The sequence below is a fragment of the Hydractinia symbiolongicarpus genome, chromosome 2, assembly GCF_029227915.1.
Source record: "Hydractinia symbiolongicarpus strain clone_291-10 chromosome 2, HSymV2.1, whole genome shotgun sequence".
Classification (NCBI taxonomy): domain Eukaryota; kingdom Metazoa; phylum Cnidaria; class Hydrozoa; order Anthoathecata; family Hydractiniidae; genus Hydractinia; species Hydractinia symbiolongicarpus.
This window is the reverse complement of record NC_079876.1, coordinates 26167790-26193959: the sequence shown is the minus strand read 5'-3', so window position 1 is coordinate 26193959 and position 26170 is coordinate 26167790. Positions and strand designations below refer to the sequence as shown.

The following is a 26170-nucleotide window of genomic DNA, read 5'->3' as shown; positions in this document are numbered from 1 at the left end:
TATGAGGCGAGACTTTATTTCGTACATTTAATGATTGTTAAAATCATGTTCCAAGTTACAAGACGCGCTTCTGAAATTTATGTCAATCGAAAATTTGGTCGTTAAGTATATACACAAATAACGTGGCGACGTGAAAACTAGACGGGGGTAATGTCTATATAAATTAATAAATAAATTTATTGTGAAAGCAGAATAAAAAGAAAAAATCTTTTAAAAAATATTCAACTAAAACAAGAATAGATCATTTCTAAAAGAACTATTGAAAAAAAAAATCAAGCAAAATAATTTTAATAATTTTGTGCAAGGATATACAAAACTGTAACTTGATCTGAACCTCCCTGTAAGTGGCGGCCCTAAAAACATAGCAAACAAAATATTGATTCAAAGAGCTCTGCTAAAGGTAGTGCGTGAGTGTATAAGACAGCTGTTTGCACATATATCAATCGGTACATAACAGAAACTTGGGAAATCACGAGAAGTCCTAATAACGATTTCAAGGGCGTGTAAAAACTATACACTCAACAAGCAGATATTCTACCTTTTAGTTAGACTAATTCACTGAATTTTTTTTGCTAAAACTGGTAAAAGTAATTCCTCACTTCGGGAGACCAGCTAATTTAACTTTTTAAAGGACAGTATAAAATATGTTTGTTTAGTGTCTCGCGCGAAATTGAGGCTACACCATTAAAAATGATTACGAAGTAACAGCGACACAAATATTTAAAAATACACCACAAAAGATGGGAAAATATTAGGCATACCACTAATTATCCGTACAAATTTAGTTTTACATCATTCCTTGCCCCAAATATGCAAAGGTGGAGAGAGTACAAAGGAGAGCACGCATCATTTGGCAGTCCTTTTAAAGTTGAAAACCAAACAAGAATCCAAAATGAAATTAAAATTATCGTTATAAAAAAAAGTTCGAAAAAAAATAATCTATTTAAAGAGTAAAATATACATCCTACGGAGATGAAATTAAAAGACTAATTCTATTAAGCGCATGCGCAGTGCTAAAATAAAGAAAGCGATCCAGATTGTTCGAATAAAGTCCATGCCTCGTTTAGCTCGATAAAAATAGCTCTTGCTAAATCTTCGTGGTCTTCACCGGTGTGCTGAAAATAAATTCAAAAATGTCAATGAGATTTTTCCTCTTTCTTGCTTAATCCTTTTTCTGCGTCAAAGTAAACAAAATGATTATCTTTTTTACCTTATCCGGGTGCACGGTTAAGCAGGCTTTACGATAGAATTTCTTCACCTAGATAAATGTTAATTCCTTCTGTAAACACTATCATATAATTAAATTATTTTTGATCGTCACATTAATTTGTCATAATAAGGATTGGCATGCACGAAGGTATCTGTTTAATTACCAACTATACGGGGGTAGACTGGAGATTAAAAATGGTAGCTGAATAATAGCTGTAATGCTGGCACCAGTGAAAGTATCTTTTCGCGGGAAGTAATTTTCGCTTTACAATTTTCGCCTATTTCTCAAGAGATTTCTTTTCGTAAATGAGAAAACAACAACAACAACAAAAAATGATCCCACACAATGTAGTTCATCACTTATAACTCTCAAAAACTTTGCAGTAAAAAGTAACTATAAAAAATTCACCATCAGTTGGTACAATTGATAGATTAGGTTAAAGAAAAACTACCTCTCCCAAAATATGAGAAAACGTGAAATTCTATCCCCGCTCTACTCATGTTTACCCTTTCGTACACAATACAACAACTGTACACATATTGGGATCATTTCTATAAGCAAATATAGTACGATAATTTTGTAGCATTCTAAAAAACTATCAAGAAGTCGAAGATAGAGACGGTGATATTAGAAGACTTTTTCACTGTTCTTTTTTTTGTCTCGTGTAGTACATTTTTTGTTTTTATTTTAATGGGAGGCAATCCTTAACTTTTCAGAATAATTACATGCTTAAAAAGCTAAAGCAGCTATAAAAAAGTTGGTAAAAGTTTACAACCAGTTTATTTCCGCGAAAAAAAACTGATAAAAATTTAAAGTGCTTTTTGAGAGAAAGGAACTTCACAAGAAAAAGTATGAAAGACAAGATCAACCTCTTTCTTAAATCGTGTCGTTAAGCATTTTCTTCCAAATTTTTCAGTCATTTGCTGATTGCTTTGTTGCTTAGCTGTGTTTTCAAAACTTAATTGCTTATAAATTATTGCTTATGAAAAACAAACAGTAAAAAAGATTGTGAAAATTTCCTTAATACTTTGTACAATACCTATACCAGCCGCACATATTCTCTTGTAAAAAAACAACACGAAATTTCACCTGGGTAGCGTCAACCAATTGATGCATACTGACTTTCTGCCATTTTTGTTCTTTCTCCCACAAGACCGTTTCTAACGATGTAAGCAACGCACGAATATTACGTTCTTTTCCGTCCGACCAGTCTCTGATCTGTATAAAAAATTAACGATGTAACACAGTAGTGAACAAAATTATTCGTTTTAGTTGCGAAAAATATTTACTTTAAAAAAATATCCATTTAATTGTATTAAGAAAGGTGCATTTTGTGTAATATACCGCTGTTGTTATAATTTAACGCGAGACTAAAAATGATAATTTTTTTTCACGTTTTCTTGACAAACACAAGGGAAAAAGAGGAACAACATTTTGGAAAAAATTGGTTCATTACACCTGAATGACAAACAAAATAGAGCATCTACAACGGCAACATCTTTTATATTCTGCTTCATTCGCATCCGAATGCGATTATTTCTTTTGTGTAAGAATAATGCTTAAATATACATATCATTTTGTTTTGTCTTTTTTGACTTGTGCATTGCTATTGTCTTTACACCGTTGTATGTTTTCATGGCCTTTCTGGAAAGACTGGGTTAACGCAATTCAAGGTTTGCAGTCTCGCAAACATGGAGAGTTTCATTTGCCCAAAATATTTGATTTGATAATTACAGTCAAATAAAAAATACGAAAAGTCAATGTCGTGTTAATAATTGTCGTTAATTTTGAACAACTTTTAGCCAAATTTGTCCATTTGCGTCAAGGAGACCGTTTTTTATAACGTCTATGCATATCGAGGCTAAAACAGGAAAATTTGTAGTCACATGCTAAGCATATTGCTCACCTTTGGTGCATTTTTCTGATGTGTGTTTTTCTTTTGTCTTGGGTATTTTAATTAAAATTTAAGTCTTTCGAAGTTTGATTAACACCACTATAATGTCTGAAATTAACCTCGTGTAATTATAGTTTTATTTTGTGGTTGTTTTTTCAAGCGAAAAACACGACCAGTTCATCTTACCCATTAACGTTAAATTTTGTAATTTGTTTCTATAATGTAAGAATACTCTAAGCCTGATTGTGTTTTTCGCATCAACATATCCCAGCCTAACGTCGAATTAATTAATACCTGCTTATAAAAACAAATAGTGAGTTAATTTGCTAATGGTCGCCACAGCAAGTTAGTTGAGGGAAAAGTCGCTATTATAGCCACTGTGAGTAAGTTACATAAAAACTCGCTAGAGCGAGTACATTTACATAAAAATCGCCACAACGAGTTAGTTTACATAGAAGTCGCCATAACGAGTTAGTTTACATAGAAGTCGCCATAACGAGTTAGTATACATAGAAGTCGCCACAACGAGTTAGTTTACATAGAAGTCGCCACAACGAGTTAGTTTACATAGAAGTCGCCACGAGTTAGTTTACATAGAAGTCGCCATAACGAGTTAGTATACATAGAAGTCGCCACAACGAGTTAGTTTACATAGAAGTCGCCATAACGAGTTAGTATACATAGAAGTCGCAACAACGAGTTAGTTTACATAGAAGTCGCCACAACGAGTTAGTTTACATAGAAGTCGCCACGAGTTAGTTTACATAGAAGTCGCCATAACGAGTTAGTATACATAGAAGTCGCCACAACGAGTTAGTTTACATAGAAGTCGCCACAACGAGTTAGTTTACATAGAAGTCGCCACAACGAGTTAGTTTACATAGAAGTCGCCACAACGAGTTAGTTTACATAGAAGTCGCCACAACGAGTTAGTTTACATAGAAGTCGCCACAACGAGTTAGTTTACATAGAAGTCGCCACATTAATTAGATAGTTGTGTTGCGAAAAGATCCTCACCTTCCGTTTGATTGGATCCAAGTCGTTCTTGTCATCGTCAGTAGCTCGCATTTGCTTCAGCGTTTGCTTCTGATTGCTCGAAGTTGCTTTAAAACCTTGCGAGTTTAAAATATCACCAAAATCATTGTTACTCATGGGTTTAGGCACTAAAATGTTTATAAGAATTATCTATATTTTAATACCCGTATACATCTATCTGTCCGTCTGTCACGCAAAATGGTAACCCCAGTAGCGAAGCACACGAAATGCGTTAAATATAGGATGGGGCAACAAGTGTATTTATCCATAGGCCACCAACTACTTTCGTTTAATTAATGGATTACAGGAACTACGAAAATCGAACCAAAGGAACTACTAGCTAAAAGCATGACAAAGACGATGCATTTTAAAAAACATCGGGTTAGGCTAATAACAGGTCAAAAAAAATAACTAAAAATGGTGGAAGAACTGCGAGTGATTTCCGTTTGTCAGTATACCATATGTTCTCATACATTACAAAATTTCACCAGGTTTAACGTTTGCATAAATTATAGAAGAAAGTTTTATTTTGAATAAATAAGTCGATAAAAATAGAAAAAAACTTACCCCATCCACCCTGTGGTTTTACTGCTGAAGTTTTGTTGAATACGCCTGCTTCGGTGGGCGTTATAAACACATTGTAATTCGGCGTAAATTGCGGTTTTTGTTGCTGCTGTGGTTGGTTGCTTGGAGTAGGCGAGGCAGTAGCTCGTTGATTCATACCAGGCGCAGCATTATGCGTGCGCACGTTTGAAGAGCTTGATGTGCCAAACTGCAAATCGGCAAACTCCGCGAAAGGATCTTTAGGCTTTTTGCTTTCCTGGACGCAGTTTGAGCTAGCGGAATGGTGGATAGGTCGTTCAGGTTTCAAAGTAGCTGTGTTAAGATCATGATCTCCTAAATCGTTCATTAAGTTCGATTCACTCGAGCTTTTTCGCGGACTGTCGTGGAAGTGTTTCATGAAAGGATCGAAAGGTTGTTTTGGCTTATGATTACTAAATATATTGTTCTCCGCAGACGTAAACAGCTCGTCGTTGGTAATATCGTCTAAACTTTTGTTTCTCTTTAGCGCATCATCATGTTTACTGGTATGAGATGCGGTTTCAAACAAATCATTAAAATGTGATGCAGAATTGCTCTCAGGTGCCGCAAAATTAATGCTAGTACTTTCCGATGCAGTATTATCCTCCTGCGAATCGAAATTTAACAAAATATCGGTACTTGGCGCTTCATCCGGCGATTTAGAAGATCTGCTAGTTGCTAACGAGGCAAATGGGTCAACCAAATTGATTTGTGGTATGTCACTATCGCTAAGAGGAGGGGTGACGGTGTTCGGAGGCGGAGAAGGACTACTCGTTGTCCCAACATCTTCTTCAGCATTTAAATTACGAGGACCAGAACTTATGTCAATAAGGTTATTTGATACTTCTGCGTTGGAAGAAAGCGACAATAGCGTTGCTTTTGAATCCGTATCATATTTTGTCTGTCCGTTCGCCATTTTACCTTCTCCGTTCTCGCTGTGCCAGGCTAGCTCATTGAAGAAAGTAGAATGAGCTACTGTTTTATCCTTCTCTGTGTAGGAGGGTGTTCCTGCGTCGCTGTCAGACATGCTTGATATGGACGACTTCTGACAAAGTGGAGTTTTCTCCTCACTCAATCCTAGTTGAGAATAAAAAAATGGAAGGTTTATGGTAATGTCAATTATTGTTTTCAATAAATTAATTCAAAGCAATAGAAAAATCTGGAACTCTATAGCCCTCGATCCTACGAATTCTTGGGCTCTCAGCTCGAGGGTTTTGTACGACTCTAAAGTCTATTTCAATACCCTTTTGCACGTAGAGACTTTAGAGAAGCCACACCCAAGCTTCTCGATTTAAAACATGATCTAATTGAGATCGAATATAATTATTTATTTATTTATTTATTTATTTATTTATTTATTTATTTATTTATTTATTTATTTCTTTATTTATTTATTTATTTATTTATGTATTTATTTATATTATAATAATTTATTTAAGCTAGTTATCATGCAACATGTGAATTATTTCTTCATTTAAATAAAGAAAATAAATAATTGAATGAATGAATGAATATGTAGGGTAAAGAAAATTAAACAAAATCTCACCAAATTCTTCATGTAACTTCCAGTACTCTTCTTTTGAAGAAAAACAAACATAGGGTGAGAGTTTCTCAACATGCATCTTCTCCCAGGGAGCTGTATGACCACTATCTGATGTCTCCTCCGTGAACTTCATGTTTAAATTGAGCCCAAAGTTAGGAGGGTATTTGTCAGCGGTTTCGTGAATGTCAACAGCGGATCTAAGAAACAAGAAGAAGAGATGATAGCACAAAATGCGCAAGCACATGAAAGGGTAACAAAAAATAAATTGACAACAACAACAACATCATCAACAACAACAACAAAAATAAACATCGATAAAATCAACAAAACATCAACAACATAAACAAAATTAATAAAAAAATCCCTAAAACTTACTTGGGAAAAAACAACGATGTTTGTGTTTTGTCTAAAAATCCAGTGTGAAATTGAAGTGATAAAATGGTGATAGATGTAAGTTTGCCCTGAACTTTTCCGCCCAGTGTAGACCGGCCATGATAAACAATTATAGAGATGTCACCATTCAGTCGCACGTGTGTTTGGAAGACAATTTTTTCGTCGTGTAAACTATACTCTCTACAAAGAAGTAACACTGATATGTCACGCGATATATGCTGATATATACTTATATGCTACTCTCTTATAGACTTGATATATACTTATACTCACATACTTATCTCTTACGCACTCGATAGATCCTGATATATACTTATTATGCTACGTTTTTACACACTCTGTATATGCTGATATATACTCATATGCTACGTTCTTCAACTCTATATACATGTTGATATGTACTTATATGCTACGTCATACACACACTATATACGCTGATATATACTCACCTCATTTGATCAATTTCTTGTGCAGTACTCAACACCCTTTTATCGTTCTCATATATCTCAATGAACGGCCGACACCCAGTCCTGAAAAAAGAGAAGTTCAATTACAGTAAATCAACTGAGACCCTTTCTAGTGTAAAAAAAATTTTAGAAACGTTAGAGGAATCGAATGTTACGTTTAAACACAGTGATTGAGTGTTAATGAGCAGTGTACCAACATACCTGGCTTTATTAAAAATTGGTACAGGAGATAGGGTTAAGCTCTTCAAAAACACAGTGTTCTTGTGAGGGACGTATCTTGCAGTGGAAACAAGCTGACCGATGTAACCCATATACCTAAAAGTTAACAAAAAATATCAGAAATCACATTAAAATTTAAATAACGCTGGCGCTGATTAAAGAACCAACTCCTTAAGATAAAACCCAAACAAGCAACCTCGTTGCCAGGCATTCTTGTCCTTATCTTTGGTGACAAGAAGAAAACAATTACCTACAAGCTCTAACCAATTGCAAATTCTCCACATTAAGCAGGCTTTGGAAGTGCTACTTTTTAAGATACGTAGGTTAGCAGCTCTTAAATTGCGCTAGTCGGATTTTTTAACACAAAGGCCCCGAAATTTGAGAAAAACGGGCATGCTAACGTCAGCAACAATTGGTGCATTCTGAAATCTAACCATCCTAAGTCAGCTGTAAACATTAACAATTTGAAATTGTGTGAACCCAGTATAGCCTATAAAATTATTTGTTAAACGAACTTAAAAATTACCTTGTCTCGATATATTATCAGGCAGATAAGGACTAAGATTGCAAAAAAAAAATGAGTATGGGGAAACGAGACAACATTACCTTCGTTGAGAGGCAGTCAACTCAATTGGTGACGCAACATTTGACCTCCTCAAGTTAAACAGATCTTCAGCCATGGAGGCTTTCGTGAATAATTTACAAAACAAAAAGAAGGATGAAAGTAACACAGATGAAGCAACGCGTCCATCCTAAAAAATAAGCAAATAAATATTTTCACACAAGCACATGCTAAAGAAATTACATCACAATGTATCTGATGGGCTCTTTCTGAACTAATGGTCACTGAGAAATTGTGTTTTAGAACACAGTATCACAGAAAAAATTAAAACGAAATAAAAGATAAGGTGGAAAACTTAAAATACCTATGTATTGAAATAAGCATTTTAAAAATATTCAGACAGTTTGGATTAGCTCACAGTTCTAGCTAGTATGATTAAGTATTTTTATACTCTATAATCTTATTTTTTTTATTTCTTAAGTTTCAATTTCAATGACACAACAAAAAACATTTCATTGATTTTATGCAGCTCCTTGCACATACACAATAAAGATAAAATAAAATCATAAAAATTAAAATATCAATATTTAAGGTTACAGGGGGAAATTTAATTTTTGCCTCTTAATTTTTATTGGTGTAATTATGAACCAAAAATTTATCTGAACGAGGCAGTACATTTGAACAATTGAATGTGATAAATGTATCATTACGTATTTTTGAGATGTTTTTAAATTAACTAAAGCGCTGTATTTTATAGTATGTTTATACGTCATCTCATCCCATTTTACGTCAAACATCCAATGTTATCGGTTTCATATTCTAATGCAAGAATGACCATGATGATGAAAGACAAACTTACCAAGCAATGCACCACAACAACATTTTTCTTGTTTTGCTTCAAAAAATTATTTAATTTTCGACATAATGAAACCAGTCGATCTAGAGAGGGCGCTTTTTTTGAATTCCATCCTGACTCATAAACCTAAAAACAGATATGTTCAAAGATATTTACAAATAGACAGATTGTCATATCATACTTGTCACCAGATTACTTTCTATACATACACCATAACAACCCACTTAATTAGACACCTTTACTTTGTAAAGGTTCCCCTCCCTGAAATACGTGTCTGTTTTGAAAGCTAAAATATTAAATAAGCACCTGCATTAGTGTCACAACCAAAGTATTTTATAACCTGTGTTAGGTCAAGAAGAAATTGTTAAAAAATCGACTGTCATTTTATACAGGTAGTGTATAAAATGAAAAGCCATACTGAGCAATTTTCCTTAATCTGATTGTCACAAAACGTTGTTCCATTAACCCAAATTGATGCTCCAAAAAACCTTTGAGTTTTTTAAAGCTTTAAATTATAATTTCACAAGGTAACCTATTTTATGAGTGCTATACTACAAAATTATTAAACCTCTGAGCAAAGATTTGAATCGAACAAACACATCATGCTAGTGTACATTTACTGAAACTGCTTTTTAAACTACACTGACTATCTAAAAGAGAGAGAGAAAACTATATATCTGTAGTGCTTACTTGTGGTGACCAGAAAATATCTCAACATAAAACCCATAAGTCTGTTTTATAATGCATAAGCTGAGGAGAAACTCAATAGAGCTTCAGGTTTAACTTAGTTTGACTGTCAGTGTACACAGATCATGCCTGAACTGTTAAAGTTGTTAACTTTCTATGACTTTGCTACATTAAATCCAAAATATGCTAACAGTTTTAATAAATTTGAACCCAGCATATATTTAAAAACAGGCCTAGCACTTACTCTGTCATTTAATTTATTTGTACGATATGTTCTTTGTGAGATGTTGATGACAACATAGCTATCAGTGTGTTTAGAGTCTAAGTACATCCGAACATCATCAATATTATTCTTGTATGTTCCCTCAATACCATCTGCTGGAAAGGACATCACTGAAGGAGAGAATAAAGTAAGATTTACACAAGACATATTTTATTGCATATACAGGGGACAATTTGAAAAAAAAATATTACAATAGGCAACTAAAAGAGCTTTTGAAGTAAGACGAAAAAAATTAATTTCTAAAATTTAAAAGTCCTTAACATGGATGAAAATACGTCTTAAGAAATAATACCAAGCAAGGATCATCAGTGTTATAGTGCGATTTAAAAAAAAATACTGGAAAAGTGTATATACCCAGCAATCTTGACGTCACATAAGTAACATCTAAGTCCTTGTTCACATACCTAGGGATGAAAACAAAATAGAATAAATATGTATAATGTAAATATAAAAATCGTGAACTTTAAAAGGCAAAAAAGAACTTGAAGGGAGATTAACAAGCGAAAAAACTAAAAAGCAAGCAAACAAAGACAGAAATAAACTAAGTAACAAACAATCAAACGAATAAATAAACATCCTTCTCACCCAGCTACAGAATTCATCATTTTCGATGAGACATCTTTGATATTTGTAAACAATGCACCTGCTCTATTGACAACATTACCGAGTAGAACAGAACTGCCAGAGGGAGTACTGGTATTTTGATCTAAAAATAAATAAGTAAATAACAACGAGAATTACAATGTTAGCAATGCTAACAAAAGTAGCAACAAAATGCAACAATTATACAGCACCTTGATCTGAACTTGGTATAATGGTTGCTTCCTATAAATAAACATATTAAACTTAAATTTAAAAGAACCTGAATGACAGAGTTCATTTAAGTAAAAAAATTACAACTTACAACTGCAGACGTTTTCAGGTCAATATTTTTATCAGCTGCTAAAGCAATTAATTCTGCATGTACGTCTTCAGTGTTAGGGCGAGCTTGAGGATTAGTATTGAGCATTAAATCTAAAAATTAATGCTACAGTAATGGCAAACAATTACTAGGAACTTATATTTGTTGGTACAACAATATTTTTTCCTATTTACACATCCGATGTGTTTCCAGAGATTGAATATTCCATTTTAGCAATTAACTGTTTCTTATTTTCTTTCAAAGGTAACACGTCAAGTTACAGCCTGAGATACATACTATTGTTCTAACTTACTTGCCTGTCACACAAGCAGGTTCAAAGTGAGTGGATGGCTCCACATGGACTAATAACACTACTCAAAGTAAGCTGTAGTGCAAACTTCAACTTAAACCTTTATGGTCACAAGCGGATTGCACATTAAATCAGAGACACCACACACACACACACCCTATAAACATGCAGACTGATTAACCTTATGGTTACAATATCACTACATTAAATCAGGTGCACACCCCTACACACATGCAAACTGATTAGGGAGTGCTATCGACAAGACAGTAGTGAAAATATAACAATACATACTGATCAGTTGATGAAGTTCTGTAAATGTCTTGTCTGTTTCAGGTATTGTATAATTTGCGTTCATAATCTTTAATTTTGCAGAATCATCAAAAGGATGTACAAGGAAGCAAAGCATGTACAGTATACAGCCTAACGCCTAGAAAAAATTGTCACAGTATTTTAATATATTTTAATATAACATAATGTCCCTGACAAATCAATAACATGTCTGCATTAGAGTGAAATGCACAATTGTTTTTTATTTGTTAATTTTAAACAGTAATCTTTAGTACTTATATAAAACCAAGTTTAATAACAAAAAATAACACCTTGTAACAAAAAAAAAAAAAACTTTGTAAAGTCAATGTTGTAATAACCGCTATATCTGACTTTAGCATTATATTTGAACCTTTTAAAAAATTAAATTGAATAGCAAAAACTGCTTGAAATATAAAACTTTTATTAATTTTTTTGCCCTAAATATCAAAAGATCCAGTTAGCAAGATGTGATGTAACTGACGAAATAGTGCGATTCTCTGTGTATATGCGAGTTTGTTGCTGAATGCAGAGTAAAAAGGATTCAGTATTGCATTAAAATATAGTTTACTGTTAACATGCTTAACTGTACCGCAGTAGATTGTAATGACAACAAAAACAGACAGAGACTCGTGGCCCAACCATCTGATTATTTTTTAGGTTTTCGGCAGTGTATAGTTTATCGTTAACGTGATTTAGATATTATATTTCGATAATTTTTTCTTTAAGATTTACAATATCGCAGTAAAGAAAAGTATTAAATATATATCTCATTGCCTTGGTTTTGTTGATATATTTTTAACAGCTAATAAACCTTGTTGTGCTTTTAAAAAGAATCAAAAAGCTGATCTATTTTAGTTGTCATTCAATAGCTATAAGCTATGTTTTGTTAGAAATGCTATGTTCCCTTCAAGGGCTATACTTATGCAAATTATATTTTGCACAATGAGTTTTACGAAGTTTTTTTATATTGTTGACTGTTTACTTCTAGAAGCATGCTGATTCTTTCTCATTTTGAGGGGAATCTTCATTCATCTTAAAGATTTATATAAATTATAAATACATTATATAAACATTTACACATTTATAACATTTTATTATCTTAAAAAATTGTAAATTTATTTATTTAAACAGTTGATTGCTTAGCAAAAGTTTAAAACCTTGTTTCGCCAGTGACAGAACAAGTCACATAAGTCTCCACATAGTCCGTAATTGTAAAAAAACTTTAGGCAAGGTTTGTAAATACAGAAACAAATTTCAAGCAAACTAATTTCTTGCAGACTTTTTAATACTGCATCTGATTAACAGTACTAATAAAAGTCAAATTTTTAAATAATTAAATAAAATTTACAGAAGATCTACAACAAAAGAAAGAGCAACTAACCCAAACATCAGCTTTAGTGTCAACAGGCTTATTGCTATACAAATCAATCATTTCTGGTGCTCTATACATTGGTGTTGTATTGCGTTGAATCTAAATAGTTCATAAACATTACCAAACAATTTAATTAGGATATCAGGATTGTCGTCATGTTTCAAAGAGTTAAATTCCAAAACTCGGTTGTAAAGATCTTCTAATATACTTTTCGTTAAAGCACAGAGTAATGGATTATTATTGCCCTATTTAGTCTGTTTGGTCAACTTAGTTATCTAGATTAATAGTTCTAGTTCAATGATTATCATCATCAAAATGGAAATTATACAAAAGGTTAATTTCCTATAATAATCTATACCTCATCTTCCGCCATACTTCTTTGTAAGGCTGTCCAAGAGTCATCTGGGTAAAGAGATGTTGTTGTTGCACTTCCAAAATCACATAATTTTATGATGCCTTTTGAATTTAACAACAAATTTTCAATCTAAAAAACACATGAAAACAATTTTAAATGCTCATGTAAATATTTACACATTATAGACCTTTGATATAATTAAATTCTCTGACATGAACCACAACGTAAACAAAACAAACTTTTAAATCTCGATGAATAATTGGTGGATCCTGCTTATGCATGTGGGCAACGGCTCGGCAAACTTGCGAGAATATTTTCAGCACTTGTTGAAACTGAAGAGGTTGTTGTCCCTGTCGTCTCAGCACATCAATAAGTTGACCTAAAAGAAAAATTATAAGATTTATAACTGGAAAATAAATTAACCTTTTTACTAAAGTCATTTTTTGTCAAATAAAAAAGCGTAATGGACTTCTCAGAAAAAACTATATTATTATAACTATAACTAAAAAACTATTGGTAGCAAATAGTTGAAAAAACATGGTTACATGCGTTAAACTATACACCTACATACTGAAAAAAAGCAATGGCTGTAGAAAAAAAAATCATTTCACAAACCTGTACATAACTCTGTCAGTATCAAGTATTCATTCATACCATTAGCTTGTTTTGTGTTACCGTTTGCTGCAGCAACATACTGGACAATGTTAGGATGGCCTCTCAATTTACGCTAGGCTTTCGTCAAAGAAATTATAATAGGCATAAAACAGGCAGAGAATAAAATAACAAAAATTCAGTTGTTGATCAAAACATATGTAAAGCAAACTCACTAGCTAGCGATTAAAAACAGCTGGGGGATCATCTAAAGCGAGTTCATGTGGCATAGCACTAAAATTTTTGAAAATATGTGGCCTAAAAGACCTTGGACTGGTTTAAAATGCTTCTTGTGATTGTTTTAAATTTCTAACAAGGAATTAATGATTGACCATGGTTAAAGAGAAAGAACAACTGTTAGTCGATATGATCATTAGAATAGTGTGACGTTTATGTGCGCTGGGATGTTTTTAATACCTAGCAATTTAAAGGAGTATTCTCAGAATATGCGACAGTCAACTGATTTTGAAACAAACATGTAATTACAGTTGACTCTCGTTACTTGAACAAGGAGTATCTTGCCATAAGCTTAGCTTACCAAGTTTAATAAATCTTTTCAAAATTGTCAACTTCAAATAATTTTTAATAGGTTTTGACAGGCAGAACATGAATTTAGATATATGAATTAATGAAAAAGCATGGCACAGTAAGTTCTAGTAACAACAAACAAATTTTCAACAAAATTTAGTTCAAATGAAGGTCATCCAGGTGCTTTATAATGACATTGTTAGCAAGTCTAATTCTGATCTTTGCCTTCTTCACATCTAGTTTTAAAAAATCGCTGCTTTAAAGCTAAATTACTTGGAGTAGGTAATCTAAGACGCATTAATTTACTCTGAATTATAGCAACCGCACCCATTTTCAACAACCCCATATTTTACAATAACCCCCTATTTTGCTGAACACTACCCTTTTTACTTGGAAATTTTCTAACCCCATCTATTTTCACTCTATTGTTACAAGAACATCACCAAGAAAAAAAATAGGGGTGAATGTAACGCTGTCTGAAAAAACAAGATACATTTGTTACAAGGTCCAGAATTTTTGCTTTGTTAATCCTACTTGTTGTTATTCTGTATATTAGAAGTGAAAGATGAAAATTTTGTAATTAAAATATTTTTTTTAATGCACACACAATTTTTTTTTCTTTAAGAAAACCCACAATAAAGTATACAAATTGGAGATACCAAAGTATTCCTAGAGAAATGTATCCCTCGTAAAGGTTCATAATATGCAATATATATGCAATATATTTTCATCGTCTAAAAGCTTAGTTCCTAAGATATATCAAAAGTATTTCTAGTGAGTAATTGAAACCTGTTCCACTAGTATCCCATATTTCTGCAAACAAACTGATCAGATCTTTTGATCTACAGGCTATTTAAGATAAGGTTTCACTGTTCTGAAGTATCATTCTACTCAGAATCTGGCCATTCAAGACCAATGGCTGATTGTTATTTTCTTCCCTGACGGGGTTTCATTTCATCAAATAAATAAACTAAAACTATCAAAAACATAAAAAAGAAAAAAAAAGATACAAAGAAGGAGATTTCTTTAACAATCTGTTTGCTAGTAGCTTCGTCAGGCGCCATTAGTCTCTGTCATAAAGAAATAATGTTAACTACATTCTAAGCATTTTCAAAACTTTGTTTAATAAATGTTTAAGTCAAAGCTCTTTGAAACAATGAGTATATTTGACAACACTTTCAACCTTTAACATTTGTGAAATCCTCAATGCAAACCAAATTGAAAATTGAAAAAAGCCAGTTGCATTGATTTCTTATATTACTGCAGACACTTTTAAAGACAAAAATGAAAATGGTTGATTACCAACTAAATAAGGAGAAAATATAATAGTTTAACTCACTTTCAACGCATATTCTTTACCAGATGACAAGTCTTGAGCAATAAACACAAATCCATAACCGCCTACAAAACAATGTATAAAGGTTGTTACAAATCATATGTTTGTAATATAAAATTATATCATAAGTTTTTATGCAAGAATGTGAAAAGCTAAAATTCAGTGTCGCATAGCAGCCTTCGAAATAGCAGTCGGAATTTGGACATTGTCCGACCCAGACGCAAATATGTCAGACGCAAATGTGTCAGACGCAAATGTTAACCTACTGTTCGTGTTTAGACAGTATAACTAATTACAATAGTGTTGGATGGGGTTTTTGTTCTGTTTGGTGCAGATCTGATACATTGGTACAACGTTGCGTTGCTGTTGTGTTGCTGTTGTGTTTAATGATTGTTGTGTTAAACCCAAGTCAGAGCTACAACGATTATCAGGTTAGTCACATATTTCGCCTTTTACACTGGTAGCAGAGGGTGGTTTATTACTGTATTCCAATAGGAAGAGTTGGAAAGTTCAAAGAAGGAGACATTAAAGAAGAAGCACTTGCTATATGTAATTTTTTACAACAGAAAACACCACTGCAAAAGAAGGCTGCTGCAGTCAAACTTCATCGACAGTTCAGTCATCCTAATAGTTCAAGACTAAAACAGTTGCTGATAGATGCAAATATTAATGATGTTGAGATCTTTAATCATCTTGATGAGCTTGAGCATTCCTGCCAAATTTGTTTGAAATTCAAAAAGCCAAAGCCAACCCCGATTGTAGGTTTTCCAATGGCAAGACGATTCAATGAAACAGTAGCATTAGATCTGAAAGAATGGTTCGCTGAAGGTTTGGTTCTTGCATTTAGTTGACCATTTTACTCGCTACAGTACTTCGTGCGTCATCAAAACAAAAAGGAAAGAAGAAATAATCATACGAATTTTTCAAATATGGATTTCCATATTTGGTTCTGCTGAAAAATTTCTTATTGATAACGGCGGAGAATTTGCAAATGAGGATTTTGTATCGATGTGTGAAAATGCCAACATCAGAATATGCACAACAGCTGCAGAAAGCCCTTGGAGCAATGGTTTGGTGGAAAGACATAATGCTATTCTTGGTTATAATGTTAGCAAGATGATGGAGGATAAAGTTACAGTCGATTTGGCATGGAAGTAGCCTGGTCAGTGAGCGCCAAAAATTCCCTGAAAAATGTGTGAATGGCTACAGCCCGAACCAACTTGTTTTTGGATTCAACCCAAATCTTCCGAACTGCAATAATGCGAAGTTACCAGCTTTAGAAGGAAAGACTTCCAGTGAGATTGTTGCAACAAATCTAAATGCTATGAACGCTGCACGAAAGGCATTCATCCAAAGTGAATCAGCGGAAAAGGTTAGAAGAGCATTAAGGCATCAAACAAGAACGTCAGGTGATGATAGATTTGAAACTGGGGACAAGGTATTTTACAAAAGAAACACAAGCAATGCTTGGAAAGGCCCAGGTAGTGTGATAGGACAGGATGGCAAACAGGTTTTAATAAAACATGGCAGTTCGTATGTCCGTGTGCACCCTTGTTGTATCCAAAGAGACACAGACTTTTCTCTGATTGATGCTACTCCCATAGAAAGTTGCAGAAATAAACCAATAACATCTTTAACCGACACCGATAATCCTGTGAATGAAGAAGTAGTAGGTGATGGAGATAGTGATGACAGTGCTGAAAATATTGATTTGCAGAACTTCCAAAGTGATGAACCAGAAAGAAGGGATGCCATTAGAAAGGAGAGACAAGAAAATTCTGATATTGATTTGCAGAACTTCCAAAGTGATGAACCCGAAAGAAGGGATGCCATTAGAAAGGAGAGACAAGTTGCATCAGATGAAATTAATGATATAAATAATCTAACCAGTAGCATAAGTCAACTTTCCTTAGATGTAACAGACAGTGACACACAAGACCAAAAGTGGTTTGATGGTTCCGTTAAACCCAAAGCTAAGTCATTTGTAAAGTGTAAGTTCAAGGACTGTGATACAGTTAAAGATGTGGAAATTATATCAAAAGGTGGTAAAGCAACTGGAAAATATAAATCCTATTTGAATATACGAGATGTAGATAGTAATTCATTGTCATGTGTTAATTGGGAGGAAATTGAAAGTTGGCAGCCAATAAACACAGAAGAGGTAATTCTTTCACAAGTAAAATTTGCAGATTCAGACGTCTTGAATGCTAAAATTGACGAATTGGAAAAATGGAAAAAGAACAAGGTTTATGAAAATGTTGAAAACCATGGACAAAAGGCATTGTCTGTGAGATGGGTTGTGACTGAGAAAATACTGAATGGGAAGAAAAAAATGAAAGCCAGATTAGTTGCACGGGGCTTCGAGGAGATAGATAATGACATTTTAAAAGACTCCCCAACTTGCTCGAAGGAAAGCTTGCGTTTGATACTCACCCTCATTGCTTACAATAATTGGAGGTGCAGTTCTATTGATATCAAATCTGCATTTTTACAAGGAAAGGAAATTGAAAAAACTGTTTACCTAAAACCTCCAAAAGAAGCTGATAATGGAAATTCTTTGTGGAAGCTTAAGAAATGCATTTATGGTTTGGTGGATGCTTCTCGCTGTTGGTATTTGCGTGCAAAAGAAGAGCTCATAAATCTTAATGTCTCGGTGAGCAAGAGTGATCCTGCAATATTTTACTGGCATCATGGTCAACAATTATCAGGAGTAATGGCCACACATGTTGATGATTTTTGTTGGGGCGGGAATGAGGATTTCATCGAAAATGTTATAGAACCTTTACGGAGAGTGTTTCTTGTTGGATCCTAATGTTTAACTGTATTTCGTTATCTTGGATTAAGCTTGAACCAGCACAGTGATTTTACCACTCAAATCAACCAAAATGCATATGTTGAGGAAATTGAACCTATTAAAATAGAAAAAGAAAGAAAGGGGAAGAAGAATTATCCACTGAATGAAAATGAGATCAGGGAATTCAGAGCTTTAATAGGACGGCTGTGCTGGTTAAGTGAACAGACCAGACCCGATATCATGTTTGAAGTCTGTGAATTAGGAGCATCAGTAAAGGAAGCCACAATAGATGATTTATTGAACGGCAACAAAGTTCTGGGAAAAGCCAAAAACGAAAATGTTATTTTACAGTTTAAAGGTACTATGAAAAATTTGACTCTTGAAGTCTACAATGACGCATCCTTTGCAAACCTTGGAAACGGAGGATCTCAAGGCGGATATTTAATATTTCTGAAAGACGACTGTGGAAATCTATCACCCATTATGTGGCAGTCAAAGCGCCTGCAAAGAGTAGTAAAGAGTACAATGGCTGCAGAAACTCTGATTCAAGTTGAAGCTGCAGAAGCAGCATTCTGGTTATCAAATTTACTGACTGAAGTATGTGGTCGTAATGTTTTAAATTCCATTATATGTTACACAGACAGTCGACAACTATTTGAAGCAGTTCATTCGATCAAATCTGTTATGGATAAGCTACTACGGATAGATTTGTCTATACTTAAAGAAATGATTGACAGAGGAGAAATAACAGATGTAAAGTGGATTGATAGCAAGAAACAAATTGCAAATTGTCTGACGAAAAGAGGAGCATCTGCTGAGGGACTATTGAGAACCCTTCAGCGTGGTGGGCTCCATTAATTTCAAGTTGGTGATGTGTAAATAGTGTACATAAAGATTGAAGAAAAGTGGGGAAGATTGTTAACCTAGTGTTCGTGTTTAGACAGTATAACTACCTACAATAGTGTTGGATGGGGTTTTTGTTGTTTGGTGCACATCTGATACATTGGTACAACGTTGCGTTGCTGTTGCGTTGCTGTTGTGTTGCTGTTGTGTTTAATGATTGTTGTGTTAAACCCAAGTCAGAGCTACAACGATTATCAGGTTAGTCACATATTTGGCCTTTTACGAAAATCAGTTCTGGCCTGTCATTTTGTCTTGTACGTTTCTGTAGCTACATCTCCCCTATTATAACTTTAAAAATTAAAAAATGCAAAAATAACGAGATAATTCAAATATAATCTTATATCTTTTAATCAATCGTACTTCCACATCTCTTTCATTTTGTTTACTTAATCATGATCACACATACCACCAATAATAAATGTTAAAAAACAAAGTAAGGCTGTGCATTTTAATAAGCCAATTAAATCGCAAAAAATGCAATGTCGCCACAGAAAACTTTAAAAATATAAAATAAAATAAGTTTTTAAGTTTCTATTATTTATTATTATTATTATTATTATTATTTGTAGACTCATCACAAGCGAATGGGGAAAAATATGCTTTGTTTTAAAATTAAAAAAAAAATTTATCCATGTGGCTCAAATAAAACTTTCAAATTCATTCAGAAATTTCAGCTACATTTTAACAAAATTTATACAGAAACAAATTTATACCGCACATGGGTTTCGCTTTTAAAATTGTCTGAATAAAAATGACACTTGCTGCATAAAGAAAAAAATCAATTACATGACCTGCTATGGTTTCCAATTGTTTTGTCAAATGAAGAAATTATCTACAATTAAATCCATGATATAATAACGTCTGTTCCGCCTGTAAGTGCAGTTTTGCAAACTTGCTTCATCCTTGCTCCGTCGGCGTTTACCTCTGCATTAGTTAAGAACCGCATGGCTGGATTTCTTATTTAAGACCTGGTTACCAACAACAAATGGGCTAGGCAATAGAGATTCATTTCTACGTAGTTCTTTTAACAGTCAGAAGTCGGTGAATTAGGTAGGATGGTCAGGTTGGCTATGAATAGGCTTGCTTATGGATTAAAAGGACTATTCAATAATTCTGAAATCTAAAAGTACCTGATCAAGACGGAAATCTATCGGACGTTTTGTCCGACGAAAGTTCGAAACGAGCTACGGACATGTCCAACCAAGCTGGAGATGTGGGGGACATTTTGTCTGACGAAACTCCAAAAATTATTTGAAGGGCTGCACAGCAAAATAATACTCTATTATGGAATAAGCGTAGTCTATGTTTAATTGACCTACAAGTGGAGCAAGTTAGACTTTGAACTTCACAGTGCGAAGCCTATAGAAAGTGCTAAATAGAAGAGGCTCTTTTGATTATTATACATTTACAGTTTTCTTGAGATGTTTTTGCTTATTTTTATATACAAGCATTTAATCCCTTAGATCTTGTTTTGTAAAGAAATTATATAGTTTCAAATCATGCCAAATCCAAGGTGTTTCAGAATTTGCGAATTACAACACAACAGTTTGTCTGTTTTTGGTTTGTTTACTTACTATATTTAATTGAGCTAACTTTCAGAATGCCACGTAGAGCATGCAAAGAAAATGAAAATCCTTAGATATGTTGCACAATGAAAATGTATCTTTATGAATAAAAACACATGTTTTTTTAGTGAGCTAAGTTGTCTAATAATATAATAGTTATTCTAAAGTCTGATGAAATATTTATTAATGTCTCAACATTAATCTACTGTGGGTTGGAATTATCAAAGCATTTCATTGATAGGAGTTATAAGAAATCTTACCACACAGTGTTTAAGATGTTTACTATGTTTTCTATTGTTATATTTTAGATTAGTTTATAATTGTGTTGTATGACTGGGGTTTTACCTATCTCAGAAATATATTGATATTAACACACAGTGTCCCATTTAAAAATAATGTGATTTGCGAGAAAATTAAAAATCGCTAGCAAAGACAATTACTAACCTCTATTTCTTTAGCTTTCTGAAACAGCTAGGAATCTTGATAAAATACACGTTCATATAAGGCCAGCATTTTATATTCTCCCAGGTTACTAATTTTAGATACTACTACGTATGCGAGGACTTACGTATATGCCAGTTTGGGATTACGTAGTGTCAAAATGGTCTATACTTTCAAAACAATCAGGTAGATGGTTTTGAGACACCTTGCTGCCCAAGATTAACCATTTTATTTTAATTGCAAATTTACTATAAGACCACATGCTGACCAAAATAAATAAGTCAAAATACTTTTATTGAAAGTTTTTAGAATCATAATGGGGAAATGCAAGAATTGTGAAACCTTTATTGGAACACTTCGCATGATGGACACTGCTTCATGTTTTTGTGAATGAAACTTAAATTCTACAAGCCAAAATTAGGAACAAGTTGAGCTGCTCGTTTTCACTACTTTGATGTGACTTATCTATAAATATTTGTTTCTAATCAGCTGATTTGAGTTCATTTAGATGACCTTTGTGTCATAGGAGAAGGTAATATTTAAAAATAATAAGTACTCCACTAATAATGTGAAAACGTATACAGTTATAAGAATAGCTCACCTTCAGCAATAACTTTCTTTATTTTTAACTGTTGCTGACCAAGCTCAACATATTGACCAACAAAGTCATTGCCAGACGTACTGCCTGTACCACTAAAGAGATTTCCCAACCATGGCATTTTTGTTTTGTTATGTGTATGCAATGTTTAAGGTATTGGTTGAGGTATCCAAAAATACCTGCTATATCTATGAAATAAATTAAAGGTACAGCTCCTCAGGTAAATCATTTCCTTCATTGCTGGTTCAAAATCTGTTTTTAATAAAAATCACAATTAAGAGACTCTCTGAATTTGTCTTATAGCTTTTGTTGATAAGGTTACATTGGTATTATTGTCATTAAGAATTTCTTAAAGAAGAAGTCTTAAAGGGGGACAAAAGTCAAAAAAATTCTTGAATATGGTAACAAATACCATAAAAGATATAAACATTGGAAGTTGGTGCGTGGAGTGTATGAAGTAGTTTTCTTCTTCTTGAAGTTATTTTAATACAATACGTTTTTGTAGCTATAATGTAGTAAGTAGATTATATTGATATCTGCACAAACTTGTCACATCCTAACATAAATATTTTGTTGTGGCTGTTAGCACCAGTATGTCAGTAACAGTATAAAATCGACTATTGTATCACAATAAGATGATCAACATGAATTACTCCATATAGACACGTAGACTCTGCTTAGGTGAGTATTTTCCAAATAATGTCACTCATTCTTGGCCATTTACACTAGGAAATCTAAATACCATTGGCTAAAAGAATTGGTATTTCAGTTTAATGTCAACTGCATCTCAGGAGCATCATGCAAAAAACTTTAGTATTTATTATTTTCCTTCTGCACTCTAGGGTGCATCCCATATTTTTGTCACCGCCCAAAAATGCTGGTTGGAGAAAGTAATTTCAAAACTTCCCTCCTGCCCCCTATAATCTCTGCAGTGACACAAATGAGAGCTTTTTTAGACATCAATTTGAAAATTTACCTCATTATTTACCTCATTAAGACATTTTCTGAAATATATATATATATACATAATGAACTTTCTCATGCGATCGTAAATATACAGGTGTTAGTTAGCTTGTGGAGTACAATCCTGTAGAGTTTGACCTGCAAAAAGCCTTTCACCCTCATTTATGAAAAAGTGCATCTATGGAACTGTTAAAAACTGATCATTTCTCTAAAGAAAGATATGTCTCCAGGTGGGAGACATTGTCCTCCAATTTAAAAAAATTCTTTGGAAAATATTTTGCCTATACAACTTTTTAAAAATAGAGCAGCCATATTTAATTTTCCCGCAATGGTGCAAGTTGGACTTTGAACCCTCCGTTCTTAGGAACCAAGCATAAAAAAGTCCTGAAAGGGAGAGGCTCTTTTGAGAGATTTATCACCTTTCTTGGCACGTTTTTGTTTACATTTGGGCACCAGTATTAAATCCTAGATTCGGCATGTTTATACGAACTTCACTTTTTCTACAAAACAAGACCTGATAGGCTATAAAGCTGATATAAAAATAAGCAAAAACAAGGTAAACTGTTTTTAGCACTTCTGCTACCAAGTACAAGAGTTCAAGTCTAAGTTGCTCGACTTACAGTAAATTAAATATGGCTGCAATTCTAAAATGGCATATTTTAGACCTTAGAGGTCGAGTTTATTCCCCAAATTTTGTTAAAATAATTGTTTAGGGAATTAAGTGCTAAGAAAAACTAGTTGTTCAACAGGCTGTTAGCTAAGTACTATGTTTGCCAACAGATGTGATATCATACATTTTTGTCCTAAACACCAATTATCACTCTCGTACTTTGTGTGATAGACCAGGGTTCAATTCCCCTTGGCGGTGATTCAGTATGGGCAATTGTGGGGAGATGGCGCACTGTGTGGGCCGTTGGATGTTGCAGGGAGTTGTCTGGCAGAGCGCTGACCCAATTGGGTTTACGTAGCTCAAAAAGAGCATTAAACTCCCCATTAAAGCCATGGCCCTCCCCTGGGAATAATAGACAGGGGAAATCCCTTGATATTTGTGAGGCTAGCCATGTAAAATATGTACATTTATTTATCAATTTATCTAATCAATATCATTGGTTTTCAACAACCTAGCGTATGATCTGCCAACTCGGTGAATCCGATAACTACGTGAAACTGCTTTCGAAGCCTACAACAACTCACCACAGCTCTCTCTACCATTTGTAATAAATTAATTCGATTCAGGGGGTTTGATACTACTGTTCTGCCCAGATTGCGAAAACGGCCTGTTTACAACCGGGACAGCCGGATTATGTACACATGATCCGATTATGTTTTTTTTGCACTGGTTATGTAGTGGTGACCGGATTATGAACGCTGATATAATGGCTGGCCAGGCAGGCTGTGATTGGCATTTTCTTCGAACTTTTGTGAATTAAACATTCTCTGGAAGATAGAACACCCCTAAAAACTAGAGATGGCGGAAGAAAAAGTCTCGACGTAATTCTTAGTTTAAAACTAATCTTGTAGTAAATACATTTCAGCATAATATACTTTGAAGTAACAAAATTTCACGGAACCTAAATTATTCTTTTTGAGGGAATTAAGTTTGGTGAAAAGTTATTAAACTTGCGAATCCCAAAATTTAGTATTTGCCGCGAAATTTCGTTTCATTTGAGAGCAACAACAACTTTGCCACCAGGGCTATTCGCTTGTCAGAAGTGATGACGAATGATATAAAAGCGGTCGGCCCCGATTATATTTGTTCTATAAGTCTGGAATAATATTTGACTGTCATACATAAGCCGGCCTTCCCCGATTATGTTCGTTCTATAATAAATGAGAAATAATATTACACTGTCGTATATAAACTGGCCTGCCCGGATTATATGTCCCTTTTATAAGTGCCAAATAATATTTTTTGAGTAATAAGCCGGCCTGTCCTGATTATGTTGCCCTGATTATGTATTTTCTGCCCTGTTCTTAACCGGTGCAAGCTGCCGTACTTAATCAGGCCAATGTTCATTATCCGGGCAGAACACTACCACTTAATCATTTTAGGGGTGTTGGAACTCGCGCATTACAAAAATTTAGCAGTAAGTTTAGCCAGCTACACCTTTTTGTGATTTTCAAGTCAAGCGCAAGGGTATTCATTTTTTATATATTGTTATCTCAGTTAATTAATTATAATTATGTCATGTTACACCTTTTCTAAGGGCCCATAGATTTGAGAATGTTTTCTAATAAATATTTTAATTTTTAAAATATTTTTGCTAGTCTTCAGAAAGCCAGAAAACGTGTTTCTCAAATTTCACGAAGTTGATAGATCCAACACGGCTTTATCGGAAGATAGTACATGAGGGATCCGGATTATTTGTCCACTAATAAATGTGTTTTTTTTCTTGTCATACCCCCCTAACAGTTCGCGACAGATAGCACTATGATAATAAAAGTTTGAAATAACCGATATGTTGACGATACAGATATAGCTAAGGACGTTAAATCTGTTTTTTTTTCACGGAGTTGGCGGATTATATGCTAGCTATAACTTGTAACTTACTCATTCAATCAGGGAAAACAGCAAATTAGGTTATGTAACCTAATTACGCTATCATCTCCTAATTTAGCCATGCTGATAGCCTAATTAGGATATGAAATCATATATTTAACTTTTGCCAAAAAAAATATGCACATTCGCGTCCATATATTACTTGTTGTTTTATTTCTTACCAATGCTGCGTCAATTCGTCAGTTTTGAAATTTGGCTGCACAAAGAGAGTGAAATAAAGATGCAGATAGCGCGTTAGTGGTGATTTTTTTGCTTTTAAAAAATTTTCATAGCCTAATTAGGATAGCATAGCCAAGTTAGGTTGGGAATTCCTCTCCTAATTTGGCGAATAGCCTAATTAGTTTAGTTTGTCATAAGCCATAATACAGCATGTAAAAAGTAGTGGTTTTATTTTTGCTGAAGAGGAGGAAGTGGGAGAGTTATAGCTATAGCTAGCTATAGCTAGCTGCTATGGCCTACTTAAAAAGTTAGCCTAGCTATATAGCAGCTAGCTACATAGCCAGAGGATATGGTGACACACTCTTAGTGACCCTAAGTGTCAAAAGTGTCCAAACTAACGCTAAATGGAGAACCTTGCCTTGCTGCGAAGACTAAAATAAATCAGAAAGAATTGAAGGCATCAAATCACAGAATTCCAACTTCAATCATCCTTCTCTTTAAGCTTGCTGGGGGTTGGATAATCTGTTTTTCAACCCGACGAAGATGAAGAAAATCGGGAAATTAAGCCTACTGTAAATAATAGGCTTAAACCACCCCAAGTCACCCGCGACCGGAACCGAAGAAAGTTAGGGGAGGCGGTCACTCTCGTTCCCAGGACTTTCTGGTAGAAACGAAAATTTGTTATTTTTGAGTG

At 33.9% G+C, this 26170-nt stretch overlaps 1 protein-coding gene across 1 annotated transcript; it reads right to left on the bottom strand.

Moving 5' to 3' along the window:
• LOC130630389 (cyclin-G-associated kinase-like) lies at positions 1–22648 on the bottom strand. The gene is made up of 24 exons (XM_057443879.1): positions 21798–22648; positions 15497–15558; positions 15168–15227; positions 13594–13705; positions 13218–13357; positions 12982–13107; positions 12633–12722; positions 11234–11369; positions 10636–10745; positions 10526–10556; positions 10317–10437; positions 10086–10135; positions 9693–9841; positions 8765–8887; positions 7950–8095; positions 7326–7439; positions 7107–7187; positions 6640–6837; positions 6268–6461; positions 4707–5798; positions 4122–4267; positions 2300–2428; positions 1211–1258; positions 1–1115 (listed from the first exon to the last, which is right to left on the bottom strand). Exons 1-24 carry the CDS (start codon positions 21913–21915, stop codon positions 1014–1016), a joined length of 3678 nt encoding a protein of 1225 aa, XP_057299862.1. The 5' UTR covers positions 21916–22648; the 3' UTR covers positions 1–1013.
• Between the last annotated feature and the right edge of the window lie 3522 nt (positions 22649–26170).